This window comes from Gallus gallus, chromosome 28 (genome assembly GCF_016699485.2).
Source record: "Gallus gallus isolate bGalGal1 chromosome 28, bGalGal1.mat.broiler.GRCg7b, whole genome shotgun sequence".
NCBI lineage: Eukaryota > Metazoa > Chordata > Aves > Galliformes > Phasianidae > Gallus > Gallus gallus.
Window position 1 is genome coordinate 4,393,790 of NC_052559.1, and position 27,230 is coordinate 4,421,019.

A 27,230-nucleotide genomic window follows, 5' to 3' on the forward strand; every position below is an offset into this window, starting at 1 on the left:
CCCACGTCGGCCTGCAGGTGTCAGCCGTGCCCGAGCGCTGAGCCGCCACCCCCGCGGACGCGCGTGGCGGTGGGGCTTTGCGGGGCCGCCCCCACCCGCGGCGCTCGGTGGGGGGGGGGGGAGCGGCGCTGCGGTGCGTCCCGTTCTGTCCCGTCCGTCACCGTGGCCGAATCCCATCTGTGATCCCGACATCCCAACGGGGGTCCGGCCGGGACACGACGTGCGGATCCCATTGCGGCCCCCGTGGGCTCAGTGTCACCGGGTCACGCAGCCCGGCCCACGCCGTGACAGCTCACCCAGGCACTGTCTTTGTCCCCCCGCGCTCCACTATGGGGGCACGTGAGGCCGTGGAGACGTGATGGGCACCCACCTGAGACCCCCACCCCACCGCAAGCCCTGGGGCTGACAGCCCCCCAGCACCGTGCCCACCGCACTCACTGTGCCCAACCCATTCACGGTGCCCACCCTATTTACCGTGCCCACCCCATTCACGGTGTCCGCCCCACGCCCCCTCCCGCCCCCCACCCCCACACAGTGCCAGGATCGCGGCATTGGGGCATCGCAGTGCCCGCACATCCCACATAGAAGGGACATTTCTGAGTGGACGAGCAGCACTGACCCCCCCAGGCCCGGCTACGCCCCACGCAGTGACACGGACCCACAGGGACCGCCCGTTCCTCTTTCTGCACACAGACGGCTGCAGGCGAGTCGGGGCGCTGGGGTCGGGTGGGGGGCAAACGCACCCATGGGGACCCCCGCCACGAAGGAAGGGGGTGTGGGCTGCGTTCCTCTGACCCCCTCTTCCCTCGCAGGCGGAGCCATGGGGCGCCCCATCGCAATGCTGCTGCTGCTGCTGCTGCCGCCCCATGGCATCGGGGCCACCACCTCTCAGCCCACACTGGCGCCGTGCCGCTGCGATGCGCCGGGCAGAGCTCAGGACTCGTGCCCCAATGCGACGTGCCTCTGCTCTGCGCCCCACGGCTCCATCAACATCTCCGATTTCTACGCACGGGAATGTCGGGGCAGCGCGGGGGTGGTGGCCGTGGCCGTGGGCTGCAGCGCGGCAGCGTTGGCGGTGGTGGCGGCGGCGGTGGCGGCGGTGATGTGGTGGTGCCGGAGGACGGCGGGCGCTGCGGGGTGGGGGGAAGCAGGAGCCCCCCGCGGCCCATGGGCAGCCCCGCTATGTCAGCCGGGAGGCAGAGAGCAGTCCTGCTGCCGTGGGGGTGTGCCTGGCGCCCGACTACGAGAACGTCTTCGTCGGCTCCTGCGCGGCCCCCGGCGCGGCCCCGGTGCAGAATGGGGAGCGTGGGTGGCAGCAGGAGGGGTACAGGTGAGTCTGCGGAGAGGGGGGGCTGCAGGGGTACGTGGGACCCTCCTGATGGGCCGCACTGAGCCACGGTGGTGTCCCATCCCACCTCATCCCACCCCACCCCACCCCACCCCACCCCATCCCATCCCATCCCATCCCACCCCATCCCATCCCATCCCACATCAGCCGTTCATCCCACTCCACTCCGCTCATCCTCGTCTCCATCCCATCCCCAGTCCATCCCCATGCCATCCTACTCCATCTCATCCCAATCTATTGCATCCTCATCCCATTCCATCCCGCCCAATCCCATTCCATCCCCATCCCATCCCCATTGCCATCCCTATCCCATCTCAACCCGACCCAACCCATCCCAGCCGATCCCACCCCACCCCATCCCACCAACCCCAGGGATCAGACAGCTGTGGGGCCCTTTCCTCCCCACTCATCCACCCGGGAGTCCATTCCTGCACATCCCTATGGGGCGCTGCCCCACTGACCCCCCCCGCAGCCCCCAGGCACCGCCGGACGATCTCTATTTCCTGGAGAGCGACGCAGGGGAGCAGCCCATCTACGCCAACACCGGGACCCCCGGAGAGGACATCTACGTCACCCCCGACCCATGAGGGCGGCGCGCCGGGGGGGTTCCTGCAGCGCTGGGACTGCGGAGGGGATTTTCCTCTTTTTTTTTTTTTCTTTTCTTTTTTTTTTTCTGCAATGAGAGCAAAACGGCTGCGCGGCCGTTTCCTGCGCGGGGCTGAGAGCGGAAGCGGCCGCTTCTCCATGGGGTTCGCACTGCGAAACGGGGCCGGGGCGGCGGGGCACGGCGGCCCCCACGGGTCGCTCCGGAGCTCCGCGTGACGCCGGGACCGACGGCGCCGCCCTCTGCGAAACCCGACGGTTTGGGGCGAAAAGCGCCGTTTTGGGGCGCTCCTGGCAATGTGCGGCTGCGAGGAGGCGGCTCCGGGATGTGTGTGGGTGGTGGTACGGGGACAGCCCCCGTCCCAGCCTCGTCCTTGCGATGCTCCGCGGTGACATTAAATGCTGGGCTGTCCTCGGTGACCCAGAGGGCTCGCGGTCCGTCGGAACCCCCGGAGGGGCTCTGTGGGGTGCTGGGGGGGTCCTATTCCCAGAGCAGAGGTGCTGATAATGTGGGTCCCACACTGGCAGGTTCCTATTTCCCAGTCCCCTAAGCCCACGTCCCCACCATGGTGACCCCATGTCCCACATCCATTGAGCTGTGGTCCCCAGAGCCCACAGCCCCGGGCTGGAGCCCCCCCTGTCCCACATCCCCGTGTCCCCACGTTCCATATCTCAGTGTCCCCACATTCCCACACGTCCCACTTCCCCACGTCCACCACTTCCAAATCCCCGTGTCCCAATGTCTCCATGTCTCATGTCCCACATCCCCATGTCCCTGTGTCTCTGTATCTCATATCTCATCCCTGTCCCATGTCCCCCATTCCCATGCCCCGTATTCTCATATGTCACATCCTCATGTCCCCATCCCCCTGTCCCACGCCCCCCTGTCGCATATCCCCAAGTATCATGTCCCCCATTCCCCATATCCCCAAGTATCATGTCCCCATGTCCCCCCATCCTATGTCTCGTGTCCCCATCCCCCTGCCCCATGTCCCCCCGTCCCGTGTCTCCATGCCCCCCATGTCCCATATCCTCACGTCCCCATCCCTCTGCCCCACATCCCCATCTCACGTCCCACATCCCCTGGCTGTGGGTACTGATAGCTGACAGTGCCACATCCCCGCTGTGCTCAGGGCTGTCCCAGCGCCCACCCCAAGGACACAATGGGGCAAAGTGCTGCTGGAGCACTGCCCACATATGACTCACCTGTGGGTGATGGATGGGGATGGGGGGGGGACGTGGCCGCATGGGGCAGAGCTGCTGGCATTGCGTTCCCATCACTTTATTCATTTACATCTCCATTTGATTTGTAGAAATATATAAATATACAAAAAGAAAAAAAAAAGAATCCCAACAAAGCCGTACAATGCAATAAATAGTGAGTAATAAATAAAGGACTGTATAAAAAAGGCTCGTGCGGAGAGGAGTCGGCGCGGCGGCGGGGTGGGCTCCTCCTGCTGAACCAATGCTTTAAATAGGGGGGAGGGGAATAAGTTATGGCACGGAGTGATGGCAGTGGGGTCCGTGTCCCTGGGGTCGGTGCCACCGGGATGGGATGGGGGCGCTACAGCAGGGGGTCAGACTCAGTATCTGGAGGTGAAGGGTCCCTACAGATGGAGGTGATGAGTTCCTATATCCAGAGGTGATGGACCCCTCGGCCAGAGGTGCTGGTCCGTATTTGCAAAGGCGATGGATTCCTATATCTGGAGGTGATGGATCCCCATAGCAGGAGGTGACAGATCCCTACACCCAGAGGTGATGGACTCCTATATCCGGACATAAAGGAACCCTATGGTGGGGGTGATGGAACCCTATATCCAGAGCTGACAGACCCCTACACCCAGCTCCCCGTACCCAGTGGTGACGGATCCCTGCACCCAAAGGCGACCGATCCCTACAGACGGAGGCGATGGACCCCTCCACCTGGCGGTGCCCTCAGGCGCAGTGACAGCGGGTGACCAACATATCCTCAAAGACAGAGCTGACCAACCTGCCCTCCCCATTGTAGTGCATCAGCACCATGGGGTCGTACTCGGCGGGCACACAGCACGGCGCCGGGGCGGCGCGGCTCAGGGCGTGCACCCGGGCCTGGATCTGTGCGTGCATGCTGGCGGCGCGGTAGTTGTGCGGGCAGGAGCCCTGGCAGAAGCGCATGTCGTAGCTGCGCGGCGCCAGCACCCAATCGTCCCACCCGATCTCCTGGAAGGACACCTTCAGCGCCCTCATGCAGCACTTCCCCTCGCTCTTCCCGCACTCCTCTTCCAGCCCCCGCCGCCTCCTCGCCCCCCGCCCCGCTCTGTCCCGCGTTTCCACCTCCAGAACCGCCTTCCCGGTTCCGAAGCCATCCCACGGATCCGACACGTTGGAGCTGAAGGTCAACTCCAAGCGCAGCGCGGCGCTGTGCCCGGCGGCCCAATGCCGGATGGGCGCCGTCAGGTCCAGGTGTTGGGAGCGGGGGTCCAACTCCCGGCTGTGCAGCAGCCGTGGGGCCCCCCCGGATCTCCCCGGGGTGTAAATGCTGACGTGGAGCTGCGCTGGGTGTGGGGAGTGCAGGGGGAGCTGCAGCTGTGCCCGCAGCATCTGTAGCCGCTGGCGGAGAGCGCCCGTGCGCGGCACCAGCAGGAGGTAACGGTACGGCCCGGGGGGGTCCTGGCGCCCATGGGGGTCCCGGTGACCTTCGGGGTCCTGCTGTCCGTGGGAGTGCTGGTCACCGTCGGGGTCCGGCTCTCCATGGGGGTCCCGCTGTCCTCTGGGTGGTTCATGCCCCCTGGGGGGGTCCCGCTCTCGCCGGGGGGGGTCTGGCAGGCGCCACACTGCGGGATGAGAGGATGGCCGATGTCACAGACCCCGCAGTGCCCAATGGGACGTCCTCCCTGCCCCCACCCCCCACCGCCGCGGGGCGCCGCCCACGTCCCGCGGGATGATGGCACCGGGGGAGTCCAACCCCATCCCGTGCAGAGGTGCCCCCCGACCCCCAGTCCGGACGGTTCCCCACATCCCCCCACAGTGCCGTTATCCGGGATCGGTGTTTTTAAGTGGAAAACCGCGACTCCTCCTCTGAAGGCGACGCTGGAAGCAGCGGGAGGAGGAGAGGAGGAGGAGAGGAGGAGGAGGGGGGAAGGAGGGGGGGAGGAGGGGGGGAGGAAGGTGACAGCGGTGGATTCATGTCCGGTCATGTCCCAGCACGTGTCGGGGCAGGGTGTGGGTTGGGACACGGTTGGGAGACACAGCAGGATGTGGTTTGGGGACGTGATGGGACATGTTCTGGGGACGCGGTGGGATGCGGTTTGGGGTGCGGTGGGACACGGCTGGGGGACGCGTGGGGGGGCAGTGTGGGGACACAGCGCGGGGACACGGCAGGATGGAGTCTGGGCATGCAGGAGGATGCAGTGTGGGGACACGGATCGGGGACCACGGTGGGACACGGCTGGGAGACGCGGTTTGAGAGGACAGCGGGATGCGGTCGGGGGGCAGTCGGGGGCCGCGGTCCGGGCGCACGGCGGGAGCGCAGCGTCCACTTACGGATGGCGGTGAGGCGGTGCCAACGCGTGGCGGCCGCCGCTCCCTCGCGCTCCTCCCGTTCCCGGCTGCGGTTCCCTCGCAGTTCGGCCACGCGCCGCTCGTACAGCCGCCGCGCTCGGCTGATGCTCTCCGGGTCCGGAGCGTGCGGCACCGGGGGGGGCCCGGCCATGCCCAACCGCCGCAGGATGCCGTGTTTGATGGCCTCCAGCTGCTGCCCGTCCTCGTCCCACGCGCGGGGCCGTGGCTGCGCGCCGCCCGCCAGCAGCAGGAGCTGCAGGCAGGTGACGGTGACGGCCCCCACGTCCCGCAGCATCGCGCAGACGGAGGAGGAGGGGGGGCGGGGGGGGAGGAGTTGCAAAACCTCTTGCGCAAAGGCCCCGCGTGCGGCTCTTATCGATGCCGCGAGGAGAATGAATGGAGCGGAGCAGCCCCGGGTTTATATAAGCGGGACTTTGCCCGCCCTCCACCCCCCCCCCCCCCCCCCCGCCCCGGTCCGATGGATGACACTGCGGCTGCAGCGGGGCACCGCCGGGCTCTGCGCGGTGACGGGACGAGGAACAACCGCCGCTTCGGGCGGACGCGTCGCGGTGCCGCCGGGTGGGAGACGCTGAGCGGACGGACCGCGGGGCGGCGGGCGGAGGTCTCGTGGGCGGCACGTGGCGCGGAGCGGTGGGCACGCGGGGATGGGGACGTGTGTGCCACCAACGCGCCTCGCCCGCCCTCCCGTCCCCGTCCCCTCCCCGCCCCCTCCCCGTCCCCTCCTCGTCCCCCCCCCGTCCGCAGCGCCGGGAGGGCAGCGAGAAGCGCGACGCGTGCCAACATGAGCGGGCGGAGCAGATCGGAGCCGCGATTGAGGAGCGGCACTCCCCGTATGGGGCTCCGGCTGATGACACCGCAGCCCGGCTTTGCCGCATGTCGCTGCCCCGGTCCGGTTCTCACTGAAGTAACCGCGCTCGGGGTTTGCATCATTCCCGGCACGGCGTCGGGCGCGGATGGCTCCGGTCCAGCGGTGCCGACGCGGAGCTGCGCGGCAGCGGTAAGAGATCGTGGAGGAGAACCGACGGAGGGCCCCACGGTTGGGCTCCATGGAGCTTTTCCCAGCAGTAGGACGGACCAAACCCGGAGGGGTCAACGGAGGGCAGAGCCCACAGTCACCCCCAGCGCGGAGGTGGAGGTGGGCTCCAGGCTTTGGGGCCGGTGGGACAGTCCCCCCCACTGCCCCACAGTATGGGTGGGAGGGATGTGAGCCCCACGTGGGGATGGCGTGCGGTGACCTCCGGTTGGGGCACACGAGGTGACACAGCTGCGTTCCCTGCAGCCGAGCTCACAGTCCTCAGCTGCTCCGTGGCATTACCTCCAGCCCGTGATTTATGCTTATCTCGGCAGCGGAGCGCGAGCGTTATTTCTGCCTTTTTCACCCAGATTCTTGACGTTTGCCCGAGGCAAAGAAAGGAGAACAAGGATTTCACCCATGGCCAAGAGAAAGCATCGGCTCATCAGCACGAGCGGCGTCATGTGGGGGGTTGGCACACTGTGACTGCACTGTGCTGCTCGGGGCGGGGGGTGGAGGGATGGAGGGAGGGATGGAGGGACAGACAGAGGGATGGAGGGAGGGATGGGTTGAGGAGTGGATGGATGGATGGATGGAGGGATGGATTGAGGGATGGATGGATGGATTGAGGGATGGATGGATGGATTGAGGGATGGATGGATGGAGGGATGGAGGGATGGAGGGATGGAGGGATGGATGGATGGATGGATGGATGGATGGATGGATGGATGGATGGATGGACAGGTGGATGAAGGGAACCCCTCGGCTGCCTTTGTGCTGCCTTTCCCTGCCTGCAGCTTCTGCCTGCCACAGTTTTGGTTCCTCTGGGCGGGTTCCTGAGGCAGCACTGCTGCCAGAGCCAACTTTCCTCGAGCGCTGCTTCCCACGCACAGCTCAGCATCCCCATGTGCCACCACTGGGCTCTGCATGATCACATCCCCATCCCCATCCCTGCAGCGGGGACGGGCATGGAGCAGCTTTGTGGGGTGAGCAGCAGCTGCATGGAGAAGCTGAAGGCACGGGGCTGCCACGCTGTCCCTGAGCAGCCCAGCTCCCAGCAGGATGGCAATCCCCACCGCAGGATCTGAGTTGTGCAGGTGCTCAGGTAGGGTCCCATCCCATCGGCCATCCCACCGCCCATCCATCACAGCGCAGTGAGTTCTGTCCCCCACAGTTCTGCTTTAGCAATGCGTTTTTGGAGCTGCGGGCGCTCCGTGTGCTGCAATCCCCTCCGCATGTGATGCACGGAGGGTCGCGTGGAGCATCAGAGCTTTTGCAAAGCTGGATGTTTTCCTCCCAAAGGCGCCAGCGGCGAAGCCGGAAATTTTACTGCCCGGCAACAGCAATAAAATTTGTGCTTTCGGAGCAGCATTTGCGGATGCTGAACGATCTGTTGGGAAATTCCCCGCGTGCCCTCATTGCGCTGCACGATCAGAGCATCCCCCACCTCCAGCAGCGCTGCGCTCAGTCGGAGGTCGCGTGGAGGAATTTCCTGCCTTTATCGCGGGTGGGGGCAGCGGGCGGAGCTCAGGGCACGCAGAGCACGGGGAGCTGTCAGCCAGCTGTGCGCCCTCCCTGCGCGCCTCTGGGCAGGATGAGGACCAGCGCTGCGCACGGGGGGTGCCGCCAATGGAGCCCATCGCATCCACCTGCAGCTCTGCGCCGCGACCCGACGGCGGAAGGAAGGGGAAGGAGAACCCGGGCGGCGCCACTTCCCCCAGCAGCGCCCGCAGTGCTGCAGCACCCCGAGGAGGGCACCGTGGGGCTCCCACTTCTCCTCCCTCTGCCGACACCAACCCGGTGCCCTGAGCTCTGGGTGCGCTGCAGTAACGGCGGCTGTTTGAGGTCGCAGTGACGCAGCTGAGCTCGCAGCACCGCAGCATTGCTGTGCACAGCTTTGCTCTCTCGGAGGTGTGGATATGGGCACGGAGGGCTCAGAAATGGTGGCCGCAGCCTGGAGTGCAGCGTCCCGTGCCCTCCCCGTGCCGTCATGGTGAATGTGCACAACGGAACCCGCCCGACCTTTGGCCATCTGTAAATAGAAGGGCTGGATCAGGTGAGCGTGGGCAGCCTTGGTGCTGCTGCAGCAGGAGTGGGACTGACTGCTCTCCCTTTGTTCTGCGCTTACGGCATGCACCAAAAATGAGTCTTCTGCCTCACTTGGAAGCCACGCTCCCGACCTGACGGCACTCACGGCTGCCGGCTCAGCCCACCCCCGGACCCCTTCGTCTGTGCAAGACGGGAAATTGCTCAAACCCTACAGCCAAAAATGGAGATCTCACCCTGGATGGTGTCATTCACCGCCCGACAGCGCTGCTCTCAGCAGCAGAACGTCCCCATCCCCACCAGAAGGGCAGCACAGAGCTCCCCAGAGCCATTCCCGTGTGAAAGTCCGATCCCCTGCACTGTGCTGCCGTGGGAATACCGCGGAGTTCTTACGGTGTCCGGGCACTGCGGGGACAGCGTGGACAGGGGCTGATGAGAGCTCATATCAGTGGGGTGGGGAGCACCCAAAAGGAGAAGAGAACAGAGGGAGGCGGCTGTCAGCCCCCACCCCGAGCTCACCCCAGGGTGGGCTCTGGGCAATGAGAAGTGCTTTGAGATTTGCCACTGTGCAGCTGGGGAGCGGCCCCAAAACCACTATGGGGCGGAGGGATGGACCCCACTGACACCCCTGGGGGTGTTGGGCTCCCGGGGGTCCCCAGTGCTGCTGGTTCATGGCTGAGCTGGGGAAAGGTGCCAGCTGGCCAACGTCCCACCTCAGCCAGGAGCGCGGAGGAGGAGGAACAGAGTGGCTCACAGGGAGGTGATGCTGCAGGAAGGGTCTGCCCGGAGCCGCTCTGCAATGAGACCCTCCAGCAGCGCCCGAAGCCACAGCTGAGGAATGCACGTGGGGTGCGTGGGGCCCAACAGCAGCGGCTCCCACCTCTCCCTGCAGAGAGCTCAGATTGCAGCACACACTGCATGACATCACCGACACCTCGTGAGCCAGCTGCAGCCCCAGCGTTGCATCAGCGCAGCAGGCACGTGAGCACCTGGCACTGCATCCCCAGGCTGGGCCGTGCGATACGGAGCAGGCAGGCTTCCCAAGGCCAGCAGGATTCCCTCCCCGATCCCTTCCTGCCACAAACCTCAGAGCAGAGGCAGCGTTGGCCATCAGTGCCCCCTCCCCCCCCATGGGGTTTTTTTTTGGGGCACTGCCGCAGCCCCCCAGCATTGCCCATCGCAATGTTTCACCACTGCCTGCTGGAATCGGGAGCGGAATGGATCCATGCTGGGCTCACCAAGACAAAGCACGGGGCAGTGTTTGCTCCCCCAAATCGTGGGCTCACCAGACTGAGCGGTGCTGCTGCTCAGGGGGGCGGCCCCAGGCGCTGTGCCTTCCTCTCCGTGATGGGGAATGGGACTTTCCATGGTGCCACGACACGGTGCGCTGCAGCTCCATGGGCACATCCTTCCTCCGTGCCCTGCTCCAACCCCTCGTGGGGCTGCCCGTAGCAGCTCTCACCCCCCCAAAAGGCACCTTGAGAAATCCCCAAACCGTTCAAGAACAGCATGAGGCAGAGTTAAACTCTTTATTTACTTTGAAACATGGGTTTAAGTTCTCAGTTACAAAGTCCAGTGGAGCAACAGCGAGCGGAGGGAATGCGAGCGGCCCTTTGTGACACAGCCCTTTGTGGCACACAGACTGGTAGGGGTTACAAGGCACTGCAAGAACACGCTGCGAAGAACAGAAGCCCCCCCAGATTCGGAGCTGTAGCTCCAGGAGTCCTACGGGCACAGATGGGCAACACCGGAGGGCTCCATTCAGACCGCAGCCAACGTCGGCACAACAACACCAACATGGGGATGGGGGGCAGAGCAGCACTGGGACATGCAGCACCTCAGGACAGACAGAACCCCACAGGGTTTGCTCCCCCCAAGCAATGAGAACCCCCCCTTTCCCTTTGTCACATCCCAGTGTGTTCCAGGAACCCCCCGAGCCCAACGCAGTGCGGCTCCTGGAGCGCATGGGGGGGTGAAGGAGCTCAGAGCCCCCCCTCCCCCCCACAGAGGCCCCTCAGCCCCCAGCACTTCCCAGAGCCCAGCGCAGGACAAGGCACTCCCTGTTCATCAAAGTAAACATTTGCAATGTAAGAAGCTGGTGCAATCTAGAACCTGAAGGTGTAGTGAAGTAGCACGGAGTTGTGTGTAAGGGCAGCGCGCAGATTCATCTCCTATCGTTAATTCCTATCTAAGCATTTGCTTCTCTACTTTGCCTTCATGTCGACGGGGCACAGCAGCTCTCGGGTTTCTGCTCATCAATGAACTGACAGCGCCCTCAGCTTTGTTGGAGGTTTGGCAGAACACCACTGGGGCCACATCAGACACCAACCAGCCACGAGCACAGCCTATAAGTGCACTTATAGCACACAGCACTGGGGCTGCTGCTGCAAAGAGCCGACCGCTGCCCACCGGCACCGACTCCAAGCAGCCCAACTCGGAGCCGTGGAACAGCACAGCACCCTGAGCTGGACGACTGAGGCACTGGAAGGTTCAGCATTGCCTGCATGGCGCTGAGACTCCGAACGCTCCACCTGAGCCCACTGCTGAGGTCGGTAAACACGAAGCAAAGCACAGCCCCTCCCTGCAGACCCCCCCCCCTCTCCCGCACGGAGACGGCGCTCGCTTTGAATCCGCTCTGAGCTCTTCCCGCATTGCTCAGCCCTCCCCCTCAGCCCCACACCACAACCACCACCTCCCACCATCCCTCCACGCTTCTCTCCCCCCCCACGCTTCTCTCCCCCCCCACTGCTGCTGTGCTCCGGGTTGGGGAGAGCTCCAAACGAGCGAGAGCTGCTTCTGCCATCCCTGGGCTTCGGTGCAGCGCCGACCCGGGGATGCCGGCAGCTTCGGGCTCTGCCTTCAGCCACAGCACCCGGCATCCCGCGGGCCGAGGAGCTCTGAAGCTCACGGGATCGGCTCCTCTTCTTGCTGTTTCGCACAACAGATGACCCAAAGGGAACACCTCCCCTCATCACAGCCCCCAGGGATGAAGGAGTTCTCGGATACCTGGAGCTCATCGCCCTCCGCAGCACTTAATAACCAAACCCATCACCGTGACACCAACAAACCCCCCCGGCACCACAGCCAGCCCCGCTCCGCACCGCCAGCACCCGAACACGTGGCACCGGAGCCCACGTGGGGACCCCCCTCCTTCACTCTCCCACACAAAACGCCCTCAGCCCACTTCTCAGCGCACCACCTGAGCCAACCCTGCAGCCACCCGACCCCGAAACTCCGCTCTGGGACGTCACCATCTGCCGAACACCGAACACCGAACCCGATGGGCCCACCTGCAGCCAGCAGTGGGTCTCCATCCGTGCACATCAGCAGATCCTTCTCGCTGATACCCGGGACACGAAGCACTCAGCATCGCTTCCGAGCCGCGGAACGCCCTGAGCTGCAGAGACCCCCACGGACCACCCACAAATACCTGCAGCAAAGGAGCGCTCAGAATCAACTCATTTAACAATAAAAAAGCTGTTAAAAAGGAAAAGCAAAAGCAAAAGCTTTCCATTTAGGTCGGATTAAACAAACTCAGCTTAACGCCATCCTTAAAAGGTTTCGCTATCCGAAACGCCGCTACCGCCCCGACACCCCGAGGACTAATTATCCAAAATACCATAAAGAGACCCCAAAGATTATGACATAAATGACGTTTCCTAAGGGACTGCCTGCAAGGGAGCTCCGCCGTAAGGCCCAGCACAGCACCTTCCCCCTTCCACAGCTCAGCAGCTACGACGCACCGACGGCTTCTCCCAGGCACAGCGGAGAGAAGAGCTCAACTATTCGGGGGCTGTCTTATATACCAATACTTAAACTAAATATTAAATAGAATAAATTACAGATCTGAAAGCCTGCCGTGCCCTGACAGCACTGCATGGTGTCCCAATGCCAAGGGGAGCATTCGCTTGGAAGGCAAACTCCCTCCGTGCACCCGAGGCCAGGTCGGATGGGGCCCTGGGCAGCCCAGGCTGGTATTAATGTGGAGGCTGGCAGCCCTGCACGCAGCACGGGGTCGGAGCTCCGTGATCCTTGAGGTCCCTTCCGACCCAAACCATTCTATGGTTCTCTGCACCCAACGCCTCCGCTGTGGGATCCGGCCGTGGGATGCCCATCTGCCCTCACTGCAGCAGAACCATTCATCATCAGGGAAACAGAAGGAACGACGCTCTAAAACCTCTCACAAAGATCACTGTGTCCGTGCTCTTATCTACCAACAGCCAACAGCTGTCTGTGGGCTCCGTGCAGCGGGAGCAGCTCTGAGATGTGAGATGCCCTTTGGCAGCGCTCCCCGGCAGCCGTGCGGCAGCGCCCGCAACGCATCACAGCAGCAGTGGGAATGGAAGTTAAACATTACTCTCCACCCAACCTTTAACGAGAACAAAAGTTCACAGTGAAGGAAGTTATAAATTACTCAGCCTTCGCTTTAAAAATAACAGCCGGCACCAAAGAGAGCGTGATAAAGATCTCCTGTGGAGAAAGTGGCCTTTAGCAAAGCTCCTCGGCAGCGCGCGATGCGCTGTGCACACACAGGGACGATGTGCTGCTCGCAGCTCAGGGCGGTGGGGGCCAGGAGGGCAGCCCTGACCCCACGCTGGGGATGTCCGGAGGGATTTGGTGGGAGCTCAGACCGTTCCACGCACAGTGAGCCGATCTGCATCCCAACGCACCGCCCTCCCACCTGCGGCCACGTCAGCCCGGCCCCAGAGAAGGGTGGGGGGAGGCGGCAGCATCCCTAAGCTTTTTCAGTTCAGAAGCAGTTTCTGAGGCTCCTCGCCCCCAGCAAGCACCGGGTTTTGTTGTTTTCTTACAACAAACTCACACCATTCCAACTAATTTCAGTTACGCTTTCACGTTACGACCTCTAATTGGGGCCAACGAGGAGAAACAAAATGAGACAGAAGGAAAGGAAACCTTCCGGCTCAACAGGCAGTCGTGAGAAGATGGGGTTATCGATTCCCTGCACCCAAACACTGAGCCTGGCCAAGGAACTCCCCATCTGTGCAGTGTGGGACCGCTCAGCGGCCGTCACCTGGCCAACAGATGAGCTCTGGGTAAAGCACAGCCCGTCTGCTCCAGGAATGAGCAGCTGCAGCTGCTGTGTTAGAGAAGGGATCTCGATTTCCTCATCCAATTACGCACGTTTGACCAAAAAAAAAAGAAAAAAAAAAAAAAACAGAGGGAAAAAAAAAAAGTCAATTTCTGGAAGTGGGGTTTTTGCTTTTGAAGTCTCCAATTCTCGTTCTGTACGTCTCACACAGAGCATCCCCCACACTTCAGCAGCAGGGGGGAAGTGCAGGAAGTGCAATAGCAGGACGGCTCCTGCCTGCTTTCAGTGTTCGTGCTGACAATTGATTTTGTCTTCAGAATGCTCCAAAACGTCGAGCATTTCCTCAATGATGGCCTGCAGTGCCCGGCCCAACTGCTCGGCGCTGTACGGCTTTCCCAACGGAGGCACATGGACGAAAGCCGACCTCCCGCAGCTCTGGTATAAGGAAGTGTAGTAAGTGAAGTCACACAGGTACCTGAAACATAAAAATAGGGCTGATTTAGCAACATGTGACAAATAAAGCGTGCAAACTGCAGGACACAGCGAACCGTGTTATCGCTCAGCGTTGCATCAACATCCTGCAATAAAAAGTGCAATGCAAGTCAGGCTGAAGCAGTGGCACATTCACAGCACCCAATCTAGGACAGAACACAAAGGCTGTGTGCTTTCCCATCACCAGTGTGCGACCACAGAACAGAGCATCGCCAGCAGTGAGTGTCAGCTGAGCACGGAGCGAGCGTGCACGGCAAAGGGAGCGTGCGCTGCAAAGGGAGTGTGCATTGCAAGGGGAGCGTGTGCTGCAAAGGGAGCGTGCACTGCAAAGGGAGTGTGCACTGCAAAGGGAACGTGCACTGCAGCATGTGCCTGCTGCCCATGGACCACTTTGCCCCATACCTGCCAGCATCCTTAGAGATGGTGACGGTGACGTCCAGCCCCAGTGCTGAGACCCTCCTGCAAACCAGGTCCATGTCAATGATGGAATCGATGCACTCTGGGCCGCCTTCAACACAGCACTGAGAGCCTGGGCAGAAACGGCAGTTGTCTAAGCCCTTATAACCCACATTATGGCCACACTTCTCCAGAGTGACAGTGGTAGCCATACCCGACACACCTACATGCACCACCAACTACGAGAGAAAAGAAACACGTTACATCAACCAGCGCACGCCGGCGGACAACCAACAGCCCACAGTTCCCAGTAAGCACCAGCAGAGCCTCCACCTGAATTCCTGCATGACCATCACACAATCAGCCATTGCAGCAACCAACAGCACAAAACGATTCTCGTTTCGTGTCCCCCCCCCCCGCCCCCCCTCAGCCTCAGCTCTAATTAATTATGGCCCAACTGTGGCACGGAGCGGAGCTGCCCACACAGCCCTGCATGCTGAGCTCCCATTAAGTGCAGCAGTGCACTCTGAGCCACAGAATGCTGCAAATCCAGGTGTTCTCATGAGGAAAGAGGAAAGGATGCAGCGGAGGACGCAGCACTGAATGCAGCTCAAAGCACGGTGCTGCACGGTGCTCAATGGCCGTGCGTTGGCTCCATCTCTTCTCCTCCCTTCTCTCACTCACTTGTGGACTGTGCTTCTTCCACAGTGCAGGGATGAGTCTCTGCACCGTCTGGTATTCCACCGGGACTTCATAGACATGCAGGTCCACGCCATCTCGCAGCCCGAGCTTCTCCAGCTCCTAGGAACACGTGGAAAGAAAGCGAGGTGGTCACATAGAGGTGGGGCAGAGCATGCAGTGCTGTGAGCGCAGTGCAGAACACGCAGGAGGCAGCAGGACCTGCACAGCCCAGACAGCTGCTCCCCCCAGAGCCGCAGCGCAGCAATGAGAGCCTTCCTGCTGCTTTCCCCTCGCAGCACCACACTGCCCCAAAGGGAGGGGTCCCATGGAAGGGGAGGCCGAAGGAACAGAGCTGTAAGAGCCACAGGGGCAGCTCCCCACCTGAGCTCCCAGTTTGTTCTGCTCAGGCAGCGCAGGACCGAGCAATCTGAGCATACTGAACTGACGGGAGCCGCACCAGCAGCTAAAAAAGGACGTGAAAATAATAAGCAAAAAGGTTGGCTTCATTATCTTCAGAAGTGGAGTCCTTGGGAGGAGCAGAGGAAGCAGCAGTGAGCACCGCACGGCCCCAGCTGTGACCTGCATGAGAGCAGCAGCAGCCAGCAGCAGCTCCTCCTGCTCCGAGGGCAGCCGAGCTGTGAAGGCTCCCTGCACTGACCGCTGAGTGGCACCCGGCGATGCTAAGTGACATTTCATCACACCTCCACACAAACCCACCTCCCAGACGCTGGCTGCTTTACCCGGCGCCCTCACAAAGTCACTTGTTTACAAACGAGAGCCTTCATCACAAGGCAGGCCCTTTAGGAAGAGCTCCAGTGTTAATTGTAGGAACTCATCACCGCTCCTCCGCTGAGCTGAACCCCACAGCTCTGCACTGCACGCAGCTCGGAGCACAGGGGCAGCTCTGACACACAGCCCTGCACTCACTAATAAAGATGTACTCTGGCCCCCAGACAACTCATTATCCCCTGCCTTGTATACCTGACAAACACAGAAAAACGAACGGGTCTGACCCATTCCCTGACCCCCACACAATGGGCTCCTTTGTGGGCCCTTAATATCCCTATCAGGTCTGTCTAGACACCCTGACAGCCATTGTGCTGCTCCCTGACCTCTCCGCTGGGTCCCGGCGCAGCCAGACGTGCTCTGTTGGGATGGGATGGTGGGATGGTGGGAGGGGTGGTGGGGCAGCACACACCTGGGCCGTGCTGGCACCGCATCCCGCACCGCTTCCTGCAGAGCTGCAGCTGCAGAGAAGCCTCCAACAAACGTTAAAGGGATGAAAGCGTGGCACAGCACAGGTGTGAGCACAGCGCTGTTACTGTGAGCTCCAAGAAGCGATCTGCCCCTCTGAACCCATCTGGGCTCCCCTCCTGAGCACACAGGTCTCCAAGCATGGGTTTAACCCCAGCGCTCGCTGCCATGACCTGAAGGTGAGGCGTTCTCTGTGTTTATGGGGTGTAAAAAACAACAGAGCTTCAGAAATGAGCAGCGACAGCAGAAGCCCACAGAACTGCATGGGTTCAGCGCAGGAAAAGACACCACATCTGTGCCGTGCAACAGAGCCCAAACGACAGCAGGAGGGAAGAGAGGGGGATCCTATCCTCGGGATGCGGGATAATAAAAGATGCAGTAAAGCAGAACTTGCTCAGCCCCGGAGCCAGAAAGGATTTAGGAAGATTGTTTAATTGATTTTTCTTCTATTAAAATGCAGATCACACCGTCTGGGGCTCAGCAACTCAGACGCCTTTGTGTCCACGCCGCTCCATGAGGGCCCCGTCTGAGGCGCACAAAGCCCACCTCGGTGTGCTCAAAGCCATGCTGTTCCTTTTTGTCTGGGCCTCTCGGGCTGAGACGGGGCGAGGGAGGGGGATCTGGGCACACTGTGCTCCTGGCTGCAGGATGGGACGGCAGGGAGGTGGGCCGTGGTGCAGTTTTCCCTTCCCAAAGCAGCCCTGAGCACTTCGCGTGAGCTGCAGATGCACCCCATTGCTGCGGCGTGGGGCTGCTCCTCGTCACACACATCACGTTAGGTTTGCTCCCGTAAGGGCAGCACAGCACCCACCTCTCCCCCCGTCCCATAAACACAACGCTCCGCCGTGCGTCTCCTCTAGCAGAAAAGCAGCATGGAAACAAGAGCTGACATTACGTGAGGAAGAGCAAAGCAAACCGAGTGGCCTCCTGGCTGCCCTTCAGGGACACACAGCTCTCTATAAGGCAGCCTGCACTCCTCCCCACACTTGGCTGAGCGATCCCAACTCGGGCGCATTCAGCCCCAGTGGCTCTCAGAGCCAAAGGTTTCCTCTCCCCTCACCAGTCAGCACAGCAAACATCTGGACATCAGCTGACTGCAATGGATTCGAGCTTGTGATTTAATTTAAAAGCGTTCTAAAGAAGATATTAATCCCCGAGCTCTGAAGGGAAGGGAGACGTGTTGGGGAGAAAAGCACATTCAGTTTCCTGGGCAGCTGTACTAAAAGGCACCCTGAATTCCCAATGGCTTTGTCATTAACCACGTCCAGGAGCAACACATAAGGAAGAACTGGGGGAATGTGATGGAGGTGTCCAAGCCAATGCAGTGCAGCACAGCACGGAGCGCCCTCAGCTCTGGTTTAGCAGAGCTCAGCTCCTTCGTGCCGTGTCACAGCACGCTCTGTTCTGCTCAGGCAATGCCACTCCGTGAGCGCTCCAACCGCAGCCCCACGTGCTGAGCCCCGTCACAGATGAGAGGGCCTAAAGGTCAACCTGCTCACCCAGACCCAGCTGCAGCTGAGAGGAAAACATACCAATTCCTTTCGGTTTATTTATTTTGAATTCCCTCTGCTAAGTGGTGGAGAAAGGCTGCGGGCTCCGTGCACCATTTAACTCCTCTGAAGTGCAGGGAGTCAGCCCGGGGGCTCCTTGTTTGCCTTTGCTATACGAACCCAACCTCACTAAGTTCTACTGGCAAAGGTTTTGCTTTCCGAGAGGTGAACAACACATCTCCCAGCTGAGTGCCTGGGTACAGTGCCGGCCTCAGGGGGTACAGCAGAATTAGAGAAGAGCCACCACTGGAATGCATGCAGGCAGGGGATGGTGCTGCTCCGATGGGCGCTCCAAGGACGAAGTTACAGCATTACCTGCACTGCAATCCAACTGGCGTTGACGGCGTGTTCTCCAAAGGGACCAAACCCTGAAACAGAAGAAGAGCCCCCGGTGAGCAGCTGAGCTCTGCAGCTTGGGCTGCAACAGCCGCACTCTGCTCCTGATGTGCTCTGAAAGCAAACCCGCTGCTTGTAACGCCCCATCCCTGTTGGGGTGTATTTTGTCCTTGCTGGCCAGGTTAGGAACACTTGTTAGCTACAGAGGAGGTGAGCGATGGCACAGAATGAGGATCATGATTGGATCTTCTGACCCTGGTTGTAACAGCCCACAACAGACGCTTCCACAAACACACACCAGCCTGCCTCCAGCACCCCTCCTCTGCCCACAGCTTCACCTCTGCTGCCTTCAGAGGAACCAAACCAAACACTGCTGACCCACCTACACCGAGCACCAAAGGTTACGACAGCCCTATAAAAACACTTAACTCCCCACATCTGCATTTCCTAATGAGTAACCCAGAGTTAACTAGTAATCCATAACATCTTTTCCTGAGCAAGCACACAAAGGTTAGGCATTTATCTGGGCGCAGGGTCAATATGCTTTAATTTAAGATGTCAGAGCAACCCCATGAGCTTAATGCAATCAGGAGGCACACATTTCATCCAAGTCGTGGAAGGACCACAAATACTGCATGACACACTAATGGAAGCCTCCCACGTGCTGCCGGCAGGAGGTGAGGGCCGAGGTTACACCTCAGCATGGGCTCAATGGGATCCCCACATCAGTCGAAGCCTCCGAGTTGAACCGGCGTCAACATCTCCCCATTATAAATCTGCTGAAGCCTCCCACGAGATCCAAACGCAGATGCTGTTTCCCCATAAAGGAACTATAAAGATGAGCCACCAAACACGTGTCTCGTTGGGACGGTTTCTCTACAAAGCACAGCAGAAGGCTGCAGCCTTCCAGGTGTCCCCAACGTAACCAAAACCCGTCGTTCTGAACGCAGCTGAGCTGGCACAAAGCACAGCGGGCTGCTGCCCCCCTCATCCTCCACGCCGACCCCCCGGGCCATTCCTTTCCCAGCACACGAGCAGCTTTCTGGGTTGCACTAAACTCGGCCGCAGCCGCCCCGTGTCCACCACAGGGTCCTCCCAGGCGCACAGCTGAGTCCACCGTGCGGACCTTTATGGGGTTATCTCATCATGGAGCTCTAAAAAAGAACTGGCACAGGAATAAGGTGTGCCCTCAACGTGACATGCATGGCACCGAATGGGAGCTCAGTGCCACACCGGCGATGCGCCATGGCGGGCAGATGCAGAGATAAGGTCTGAAGTTTAGAAGCAGAGTTCCTCCCGGAGCAGAAGATGGGGAACAAAAGTGCTGCGGGGCCCGGGGGGGCCGTCGTGACCGAAGGGTTCCGTGTGGTCACCGCTCAGCGCAGCCCCCGGGCTGGGATTGCTGTGCTGTGACACAGAGGGACTGCGGCGGCCGCGGGGCTGCTGCCCTCGGGACACCGAGCGGGGTTCGCGGCGCGGGGCTGGGGGCGGCACGGCGTCCCCGTGCACCAAACGCCCTCTGTACCCCCGCAGCCCCTCAGCCTTCCCCAGAGCCGACCGGCGTCGGCCCCCACTGCAGCCCACCCCAAAGGAGCGCGGCAGCAGCGCCGCCCCTCCCCGGGGCACCCCCACACGGGGCAGCCGCTGCACCCCCGGCAGGACCGCGGCATCACCTCGTGCCCCAGGCGGCCCCTGTCACCCCTCCCCAGCCCCGCACCCCCCAGCGGGACCCCGGGGGTCACCTCACATCCCCCCCCCCGACAGCCCCCGTGCCCCTCGTTGCCCCCCTCCCCAACCCCGCAGCGCAGCCCCCACCGCCCCCCGCTTAGATAAGGGAAGCGGAGCCCACCTGGCCGCCCCCTCCCCGCCCGCCCCGGTGCCGCCGCCCGTACCCGTCACCACCACCGCCCGCCGCGGTTTCTCCATCTCCGCTCCCACCCGGCCCGCGGCCGCACCGCACTGAGCGAGCGGCCCCGCACGGTCATAGAGCGCGCTCCGCCCCAACGCCCAGAGCGGCCCCGCGCGGCCATAGAGTGCGCGCCGCCCCGACGCCCAGAGCGGCCCCGCGCGGCCATAGAGTGCGCGCCGCCTCGCTGCCTAGAGCGGCTCCTGAGCGCCGCTTCCGCCGCCGGGCGGGAAATGCGAGGCCGGGGGGATGGTCAGCGAGGCCGCCTCAACTCTGGGGCCTCCTGAGCTCCTGGGGCGGCAGCGGAGGTGGAGCGGCCCGGAAGTGACTGAGCCCAGAGCGCCTCAAAGGCTTATCGCGAAGCGCGGCGTTGGGCTGGTATAACCAGTGCAGAACGCTACGGTGGTTTCACGCCCAGCTTTCCCGGTCCTGCTGGGTTCGTGCCGGTTCTCCTGAGAGGAACGGAACAGAACGGGCACACTGGGAGCGCCGCCGCTTCCCGCCCCGCTTTTCAATTTACGGCACTGTCGTGACGCTGCGGACCGGCAGCCTCGGCGATGCTTTACGGCCGAGGCCGGGTCCTGCGCGCTGATTGGCTCCGCAGGGGCCGCGCCGCGCTCTGATTGGCTCCGCGCGAGGCCGGGGGCGGTTTGAGCGGCAGCGCCCGGCGCGGCGGCGGCTCCGCGGTTCCGGCACGATGGTGAGTGCGGGCCTGGGCCGGGCCGGGGGGTGGCGGGCCTGGGACTCCCCGGCGCCCCGGGTGGCCTGCGTGGGGATACGAGGCAGTCCCCGTGTCCCGGTTCTTGAGGCCTTTCTCTCTTTCCCCGCAGCTGCCCCTGTCGTTGCTGAAGACGGCGCAGAACCACCCCATGGTGAGTCCCGGCCCTCCCGTCCCGCTCCCGTTGTGGCCTCGGGCTCGGCGCTGTCCTGCCGGGCCCAGTGCCTGCATGGTGACCCCCGCTTCTTTCAGCTGGTGGAGCTGAAGAATGGAGAGACGTACAACGGGCACCTGGTGAGCTGTGACAACTGGATGAACATCAACCTGCGGGAGGTCATCTGCACCTCACGGGTAAGGAGCAGTGTGGCTGCTCGGTGCTGGGACCCCCATCGTGCCCGGAGACCCCCGGTGCCGGCAGCCCCCGATCCCCAGCCCTGCAGCTGAGTGGAACTCGCAGAGGTCCTCACTCCTCTGTGGGTATTGCTTTTGCCCTGAGTGTGAATGTAACGCAGTTATTTGTGAGCTGTGACAAACAAATGAGCCCAGCAGCAGGGCAGGGTGAGGGCGCTCAGTGTGGAGGGCTGATGACGGGTCCTGTCCCGGTGCTGAGCTGCATCCTCATGCCTGCTCCATGCAGTCCCATCAAGCTCAGCACCGGCTTTCATCAGCGCCCGCCTCTCGCCCTGTAACTCCACATCAGAAATAATCAGGGCCTCTTGTTTACCCGGGTTGTGCCTCGTCTGGTACTTTTGCCCATGGCCAAAGGTGCTCCAGAAGATTGGGATCTGTGCTTTGAGCTCTGACCTCAGCCTGAAGTGTCTGGTCTTGTCCCTGCCAGCCTGTGCCTGGCCACGTTCCCGCTGCTGCTGCTCTCTGTGCCTGAGAACATCAGAGGTCTGTGGGAGAGGCTGTCAGGGAAAACCTTCTTCTCCAGAAAACCCTTCTGCAGCCTTTCCGTGCCTGTTGAACCCACGGCAGGAAGGTATTGGCCTACGCTGCTGGGGCAGGGAGATGTTTGCACGTAAACAAAACCAAGCAAAGGTTTAAGAAGGACCTTAAGGGCAGAGCAGTGAGCCCTAAAAATGTGTAGATCCATAAATTGGTGTGGCAGATAAGTTCTGTGGGAAGAGGTGGCAGTGGCAAAGCCTTATTAATACTTCCAGAACAGGGGATGCTGGCCTTTAACACTGCTTCCTCAGAAAGCGGCTTTGTGCTGCTGGGAGCAGAGCACTTCCTCAGCAGTTATTCCCACGGAGTGGTCTGCAGTTCACTCCCACCCCCAAATACCCCCGCAGTGCTGCTGGAAGCCTTCCTGGTGGCGCGGTGGGGATCAGCCACTAGATGGCACGGAGCGGCGGCAGCTGTTTACCCGGGGAGCTGGAACGAGGAAGCTGGGGACCTGGCTCCATCCCTTCCTGCACAGAGAGCCAAAGTGCAGCCGGGCGGATCCAGGCAGGGTGGGGTTTGCTGGGTGCCTGTTTGAAGAAGGCTGCTTGTCTCGCGCACGCGGGACTTGCCTGTGCATGCTGCGTTGCCCCAAATAACTCCGGAGCAGGGGGGTACAGCTTGATCCTGGAGAGGTGAAACGAGGCAGTCTGGTTTCACCCCGTGCTCTGAGACATTGTGGACGCTTTGTCCCTGTGTGATAGCTGTGAGGAGCCTGTGTGCAACCGAGCCCTGCAGCAGAGCAGAGCTGAGTGCACGAGGCTCCATCCCTCCTCCCGCTTACATCAGTTGTTGTTCAGCTTTCACATGCAGTTCCTATTCCCACAGCCACAGGAGCTGAAGCCCTGATGGGCTGTGTCCTAGCAAAGCCCTGAAACTGCCTTAAACAAAACACAGAGGCAGCTGCTCTGTAACTTGGCACCCGAAGGTTTATTTTAACGTGATCTGTAAGCTCTTATTTTCCACAGCCGCAGTTCCTGTGCGCTGCTGGGCGCACCCCACACCCAGCTGGATGCTGCCTTGCTGCTCAATCCACGCCGCAGAGGAGTGCAGTTGTTAGGTGACTCTGGCTGGGGCTTCTGCAGGGGAAATCTGTGCGTTCCCCTCTGCTGGAACTGCCCTGTGCTGCCCGAGTTTGCTGCTTGCAGCAGCTGTGTGTAACTTAGCACGTTTCCCTCTCCAGTCCCACTTTCGATTCTCTTCTTGTATGAGAAGCGAAGGGAAGGTGCTGTTTCCTCAGCCTCTTCTTCCTTCATTTTCTGTGAGCGTCAGAGGCAGTTGTAGGCAGGCTGAAACTTCAATGGCTCCTGGCTGAATGCCCCCTGAGCCGGGCAGGTTGTAGGGCTGCGTGTTTTGGAGAGAAAAGAGGAATTTCACAGCTAATTGTGGATTATGCTTTCAGAAAAGACAGTTCTATCTGTCACACTCTCCAGAAGTGATGGAAATACCCAAGAAGTGCCCAAAAGCAACATAAGAGCACGTGGTCTTGTTCTTAGCCTAACACATTGCTCCCCAATAGGATGGTGACAAGTTCTGGAGAATGCCGGAGTGTTACATCCGTGGCAGCACAATTAAATACCTTCGGATCCCCGATGAAATAATTGACATGGTGAAAGAAGAGGTGGTCTCCAAGGGCAGAGGCCGTGGTGGGATGCAACAGCAGAAGCAACAGAAAGGCCGTGGTGTTGGAGGTGCTGGACGAGGTAACGATCCTCTTTGCTTTGCAGTTCAGAGAGGGGCGACTGGAATTCCTGCCTTTAAATTCCACCTCTGTTGCAAGGAAGGGCTGATGCTTCTCAGCTTTCAACCCAGAGCTGTTGATCTATGAGAAGCTGGAGCTGCTCCTGTGCAGGTTGAGTGAGTGTTGTCTGGCTTGTAAGTCAGCCTCTGCCAAAGAGCAGAAAGGAGACGTGCCAGGGATGAGCCTGCCTCGTTCCTGGGCTGGGCAGGAGCTTAAGAGAGTCTCTGAAGCCGTCTGTTTCTGCCCCTCCTGGCCAGTTACAGAACGTGGCCCCACCAAACTTCTGGTGTCTGTTAGCTTCTCAAATCTGGGAGGGAAACAAGTGGCTGTGCTGTCTGAAATTGGACTTGAGTTGGACCATCCCAGTGGTAGGAAAAGATCATCTTTTCTCCCATTAGGATGGGACTCCTGATCTTGTGGTCTGCTGATTTCTTTTTTTTTTTTTAACATAAAATATCCGAAGGCTTCTTTTCCTCCTGCTCCAAATTAATATTTCATGTTTCTGACAAAAGATTGCCACTTACATAGAAAGAGGTCAACCCAGCTCTGCCTTCCCTGTGCCATTTCTTGCGGTTGGGTTATCTTGGAGCGCTTCAGCCTGGGGAAATATTTGCCCTTTCTGAGCACAGTCCTGCTGGAAGCCCGAGAAGCATTTCTCTCTTGTGCTCACACCTCCTGCCATGTCTTTACAATTCACTTTGTGGTCACTGTGCTCAGCCCCAGGGATCCTCGGTGCAGGCTTAGCCTGCCGTGGGAGCTTAAATGCCAGGCAAACTTCCTTGCAATGACAAAACCGAGTTCAACTCAGGAGATCTGGGTTTTAAAAGGAACCCCAGGTCTCCACGGAGTGCCCTTAATGAGCAGTGTGTGCTGTGAGTGTGTGAGGAGCCCAGCAGGATGGCTGGGAGGGACGTGGGGCCATCGTGCCACACTGGGACACACCAAGAGCTGCATCCACAGCTCCCGGGGCACTGCAGGAGGAAAATCCCTCTGCGCTGGCTGCTCCCTTGCTGCCTCCCAGCAGCTCTGAGCACGCAGAAGTGACCTTTACGATTCTGAAGGCGCCTTTTTATTTTTCCTCCTTCCCTTTGGCACAGCAGCTTTTTGGACGTGGTTGTTTGGACAAACGTTTTAGCTGAAGTATTTTCTCTGCTGTGGAAATATCCACCTTGTGGAGAGCGGGGCTGAGTTCTGTTTGAGGTGGAGTTCCCTGCTGTTTTGATGTGCAGCTTAAATTCGCTGATGGAATATTTTAAAGGGAAGCTTCGGCATTTGCTAATTAGCTAAGAGGTTTGGCTCTCATTACTGAGACATGAAGGGGAGGGAAAAAAAAAAAAGGGCAGGACAATTTTGTTGAGAGGCCAGCAGACAGAAGTAAAGCTATAATTGTGCACGCAGTTGAAAGGATTATTGTTTCTGACACTGGTAATTCTTCGTCTTCTTGGCTTGCTCAATGCAGAAGTAGTGCAGTCTCTGCTCAGCTTCTCAGGGTGCTCGCAGGCCTCCAGCTGCTTCCAAAGGGCTGCAGGGTTAGGAGCAATCTTCTTCCTCTCTGGTTTAGACACGTCTCAGCTGAGCAACCAGAGCAGAGAGCTCCAGTTGTCTGCAGCAGATTGGAGCTGGGAGGGCAGGGCTGGAGGCGGTCAGCAGCTCCCAGGGCAGAGAGGGACACAGCGATGTGCTATGAGGGTGTGTGGGTCTCATCACAGCCCCCGGGTGCAGCTGCCTTTGTGCTCCCTCTGCGTGCTGATGGATCACCCTGTCCAGAAGCAAGGCGGCGACAGACATGGATGTATTTTTTTCTGTTCTGTACCTGAGCAGCCTTGAAACTGAGTCAGTCACCCTCTTTGCTGCTTTTGGTTTGCATTTACAGCTTTCAGGGGTGCAGCGTGATGCTGGTCCCACTGCTGACAGATGCTCGGTTTAAAACTGGGTCTCTCTTCCTGGTTTCGTTTTCCAAAAGAAGTAAGCTTGAATTTATGACGATACACAGCAAGCCAGAGGGCACATTAAAGCACCAGAGAGGTACTGCTGAGCTTGCCAGTGACAGGAGGTGAGTCTGTGCCCCTGGTGAATGCAGACGGGCTCTGGAATCAGCGAGGGAGAAGTGTGAGAGTCTCCTCTCTGCCTCTAACAAAGGCTAGAGAACAAGCACACACCTGGGGAAACGTAGCAAACAGCGAAGCTGTGGGAGATGTTAACAGGCTCACACTGATGCTGTTCTCTCTCTGCTCTTTCTCCTCACCCTGTAGGTGTGTTTGGTGGCCGTGGCCGAGGAATACCGGGCAGTGGAAGAGGCCAGCAGGAAAAAAAGCCAGGCAGGCAATCAGCGAAGCAGTGAGGGGCTGCATGAGCCCCGGCCAGGGACAGTGCCACAGTGCTCCTCAGTTTTATCACCTCAGGATTGCCGTGAGTTCAGAAGTGTTCAATCTCTGCTCCTCCGTCAGCCGATCCATGCCCGAATCATGCTGTTTGGAAACCCCTCGCTATTGAAGCTGCTAAAGTGAAGTTCTTGGCTCCTTTTAGCCAACCAGTCTGTAATTGGACATGTTTAAAAAGCCAAAGCAAAAGTTAAGGACCCGACTTCAGCCCTCCCGAATGTGTTGGGATCGCCAGGTTTAATTCACAGGGATCTCCTGCACGCTGTGGGATCTGAGATCAGGCTCAGCTGTGTGGCTGGCTGGTTTCTCACTTTGTTTTGTTTTTTTTTAATACTCGAAACATTGGCAACGCGTTGCATTCCTGACAGGCACGGCGTTTTGGTTCAAAAACACTGACCGTGAGGCTATGGGATCTGTAGGTCATGGGGGTGGTTTGGTTGTGTTTGAACAAAACAAGCTTCCAGGCCGCCTCCTTACCCTCTGCTTTGGGCAGTCAGTCCGGCTCTGACCGTGGCTTAAAAGGAGAACCAGCACAGATTTCACTTTGGGCTTCAAGGGTTGTTTCCAAGAGGGCTTTGTGACGAGTGAGGGTTTCCCAATTAGTGTATACCTAATTTGACTTCAGAGCAGAAGTTCCCTTGAAAGGAAATGCTTTTCTATGTTTTCTTCTGAAAGGCTGCAGCGCCCCTCGCTCCTCCGTTTGTTTTCAGGTTGTTTTCTTTTTTTCCTCCTGAAGGCACTTGAGCTGTTAAGGTGAACTGCTTGGTTTCCTTCTCCCCACGTCGAATGCTCTCTCCCTTGTGCCCATGACACAGTGTCTGATTCCTGAGCTACAGCAGCACTTGCCAGGCATGTTTCTTGTGATGTGCAGGGATTGCCTTCGCTGCCATTAATTGTCATTTCGTTTTCTGGGAGCTGCTCAGACCTTCTCCCTCGGGGAGGGAGGGAGTGTTCCCCTCCTGAAGGTCCTTTGGGCCTTCAGCTCAGGCTGCTCTGAGTCCTCCATCCCACGGGGTGCGGAGATCCACGAGCAAAACACACCCCGATAGAATCACGGCTGATCCCAAATGAAAGTCTGTATGGGGGGGGGGGGGGGGGGGGGGGGGGGCGACAAAGGGGCTCTGGGCCTTGCCTGAACTCTGAGAGTGACTGAAATAGTTTAATTTTGAGGTAAAAGCAGATATTGTAACTCGTTCTTAAAAGCTTTGTT

The 27,230-nt window shown here is 60.0% G+C and overlaps 4 protein-coding genes and 1 non-coding gene across 7 annotated transcripts; 3 read left to right on the plus strand and 2 right to left on the minus strand.

The window, feature by feature from the left end:
- Positions 1–1,109: 1,109 nt before the first annotated feature.
- On the plus strand, positions 1,110–3,360 carry LRRC25. Its single transcript, XR_005842175.2, has 2 exons — positions 1,110–1,330; positions 1,821–3,360. It is a non-coding gene; the product is annotated as a leucine rich repeat containing 25 (transcript).
- GDF15 (growth differentiation factor 15) lies at positions 3,218–5,885 on the minus strand. The gene is made up of 2 exons (XM_025144363.3): positions 5,474–5,885; positions 3,218–4,764 (listed from the first exon to the last, which is right to left on the minus strand). Exons 1-2 carry the CDS (start codon positions 5,784–5,786, stop codon positions 3,887–3,889), a joined length of 1,191 nt encoding a protein of 396 aa, XP_025000131.1. The 5' UTR covers positions 5,787–5,885; the 3' UTR covers positions 3,218–3,886.
- Positions 5,886–5,958: 73 nt separating this feature from the next.
- On the plus strand, positions 5,959–7,895 carry LOC112530443 (translation initiation factor IF-2-like). Its single transcript, XM_046904710.1, has 4 exons — positions 5,959–6,647; positions 6,896–6,995; positions 7,482–7,629; positions 7,699–7,895. The coding sequence occupies exons 1-3, from the start codon at positions 5,970–5,972 to the stop codon at positions 7,610–7,612; spliced, it is 909 nt and encodes a 302-aa protein (XP_046760666.1). The 5' UTR covers positions 5,959–5,969; the 3' UTR covers positions 7,613–7,629; positions 7,699–7,895.
- Positions 7,896–10,085: 2,190 nt separating this feature from the next.
- On the minus strand, positions 10,086–20,331 carry PGPEP1 (pyroglutamyl-peptidase I). 3 transcript variants are annotated; one of them, XM_046904712.1, is made up of 6 exons: positions 20,222–20,331; positions 18,309–18,361; positions 15,193–15,309; positions 14,723–14,747; positions 14,515–14,641; positions 10,086–14,095 (listed from the first exon to the last, which is right to left on the minus strand). In XM_046904712.1, the coding sequence occupies exons 1-6, from the start codon at positions 20,253–20,255 to the stop codon at positions 13,903–13,905; spliced, it is 549 nt and encodes a 182-aa protein (XP_046760668.1). In that variant the 5' UTR covers positions 20,256–20,331; the 3' UTR covers positions 10,086–13,902. The 3 variants fall into 3 exon arrangements, with proteins under 3 accessions (XP_046760668.1, XP_025000134.1, XP_015155635.1); XM_025144366.3 differs by lacking the exon at positions 14,723–14,747; XM_015300149.4 differs by having other exon boundaries at positions 14,515–14,747.
- Positions 20,332–20,876: 545 nt separating this feature from the next.
- Positions 20,877–27,222, plus strand: LSM4 (LSM4 homolog, U6 small nuclear RNA and mRNA degradation associated). The gene is made up of 5 exons (XM_418245.8): positions 20,877–20,935; positions 21,066–21,107; positions 21,206–21,304; positions 23,418–23,601; positions 25,892–27,222. Exons 1-5 carry the CDS (start codon positions 20,933–20,935, stop codon positions 25,978–25,980), a joined length of 417 nt encoding a protein of 138 aa, XP_418245.3. The 5' UTR covers positions 20,877–20,932; the 3' UTR covers positions 25,981–27,222.
- Positions 27,223–27,230: the final 8 nt, after the last annotated feature.

Excerpts from the sequence above, each read along its gene's own strand:
- GDF15 (XM_025144363.3), bottom strand. The coding sequence starts at position 5,786 with ATGCTGCGGGACGTGGGGGCCGTCACCGTCACCTGCCTGCAGCTCCTG. Across the intron at positions 4,765-5,473 it reads GCACCGCCTCACCGCCATCC|TGTGGCGCCTGCCAGACCCC; the intron begins GTAAGTGGACGC and ends CTCATCCCGCAG.
- LOC112530443 (XM_046904710.1), top strand. The coding sequence starts at position 5,970 with ATGGATGACACTGCGGCTGCAGCGGGGCACCGCCGGGCTCTGCGCGGT. Across the intron at positions 6,648-6,895 it reads CCCCCAGCGCGGAGGTGGAG|ATTCTTGACGTTTGCCCGAG; the intron begins GTGGGCTCCAGG and ends TTTTTCACCCAG. Across the intron at positions 6,996-7,481 it reads CGAGCGGCGTCATGTGGGGG|CGGGGACGGGCATGGAGCAG; the intron begins GTTGGCACACTG and ends CCATCCCTGCAG.
- PGPEP1 (XM_015300149.4), bottom strand. The coding sequence starts at position 20,255 with ATGGAGAAACCGCGGCGGGCGGTGGTGGTGACGG. Across the intron at positions 18,362-20,221 it reads GCGGGCGGTGGTGGTGACGG|GGTTTGGTCCCTTTGGAGAA; the intron begins GTACGGGCGGCG and ends CTTCTGTTTCAG. Across the intron at positions 14,748-15,192 it reads GGAAGAAGCACAGTCCACAA|TTGGTGGTGCATGTAGGTGT; the intron begins GTGAGTGAGAGA and ends TTTCTCTCGTAG.
- LSM4 (XM_418245.8), top strand. Across the intron at positions 21,108-21,205 it reads CGGCGCAGAACCACCCCATG|CTGGTGGAGCTGAAGAATGG; the intron begins GTGAGTCCCGGC and ends CGCTTCTTTCAG. Across the intron at positions 21,305-23,417 it reads AGGTCATCTGCACCTCACGG|GATGGTGACAAGTTCTGGAG; the intron begins GTAAGGAGCAGT and ends GCTCCCCAATAG.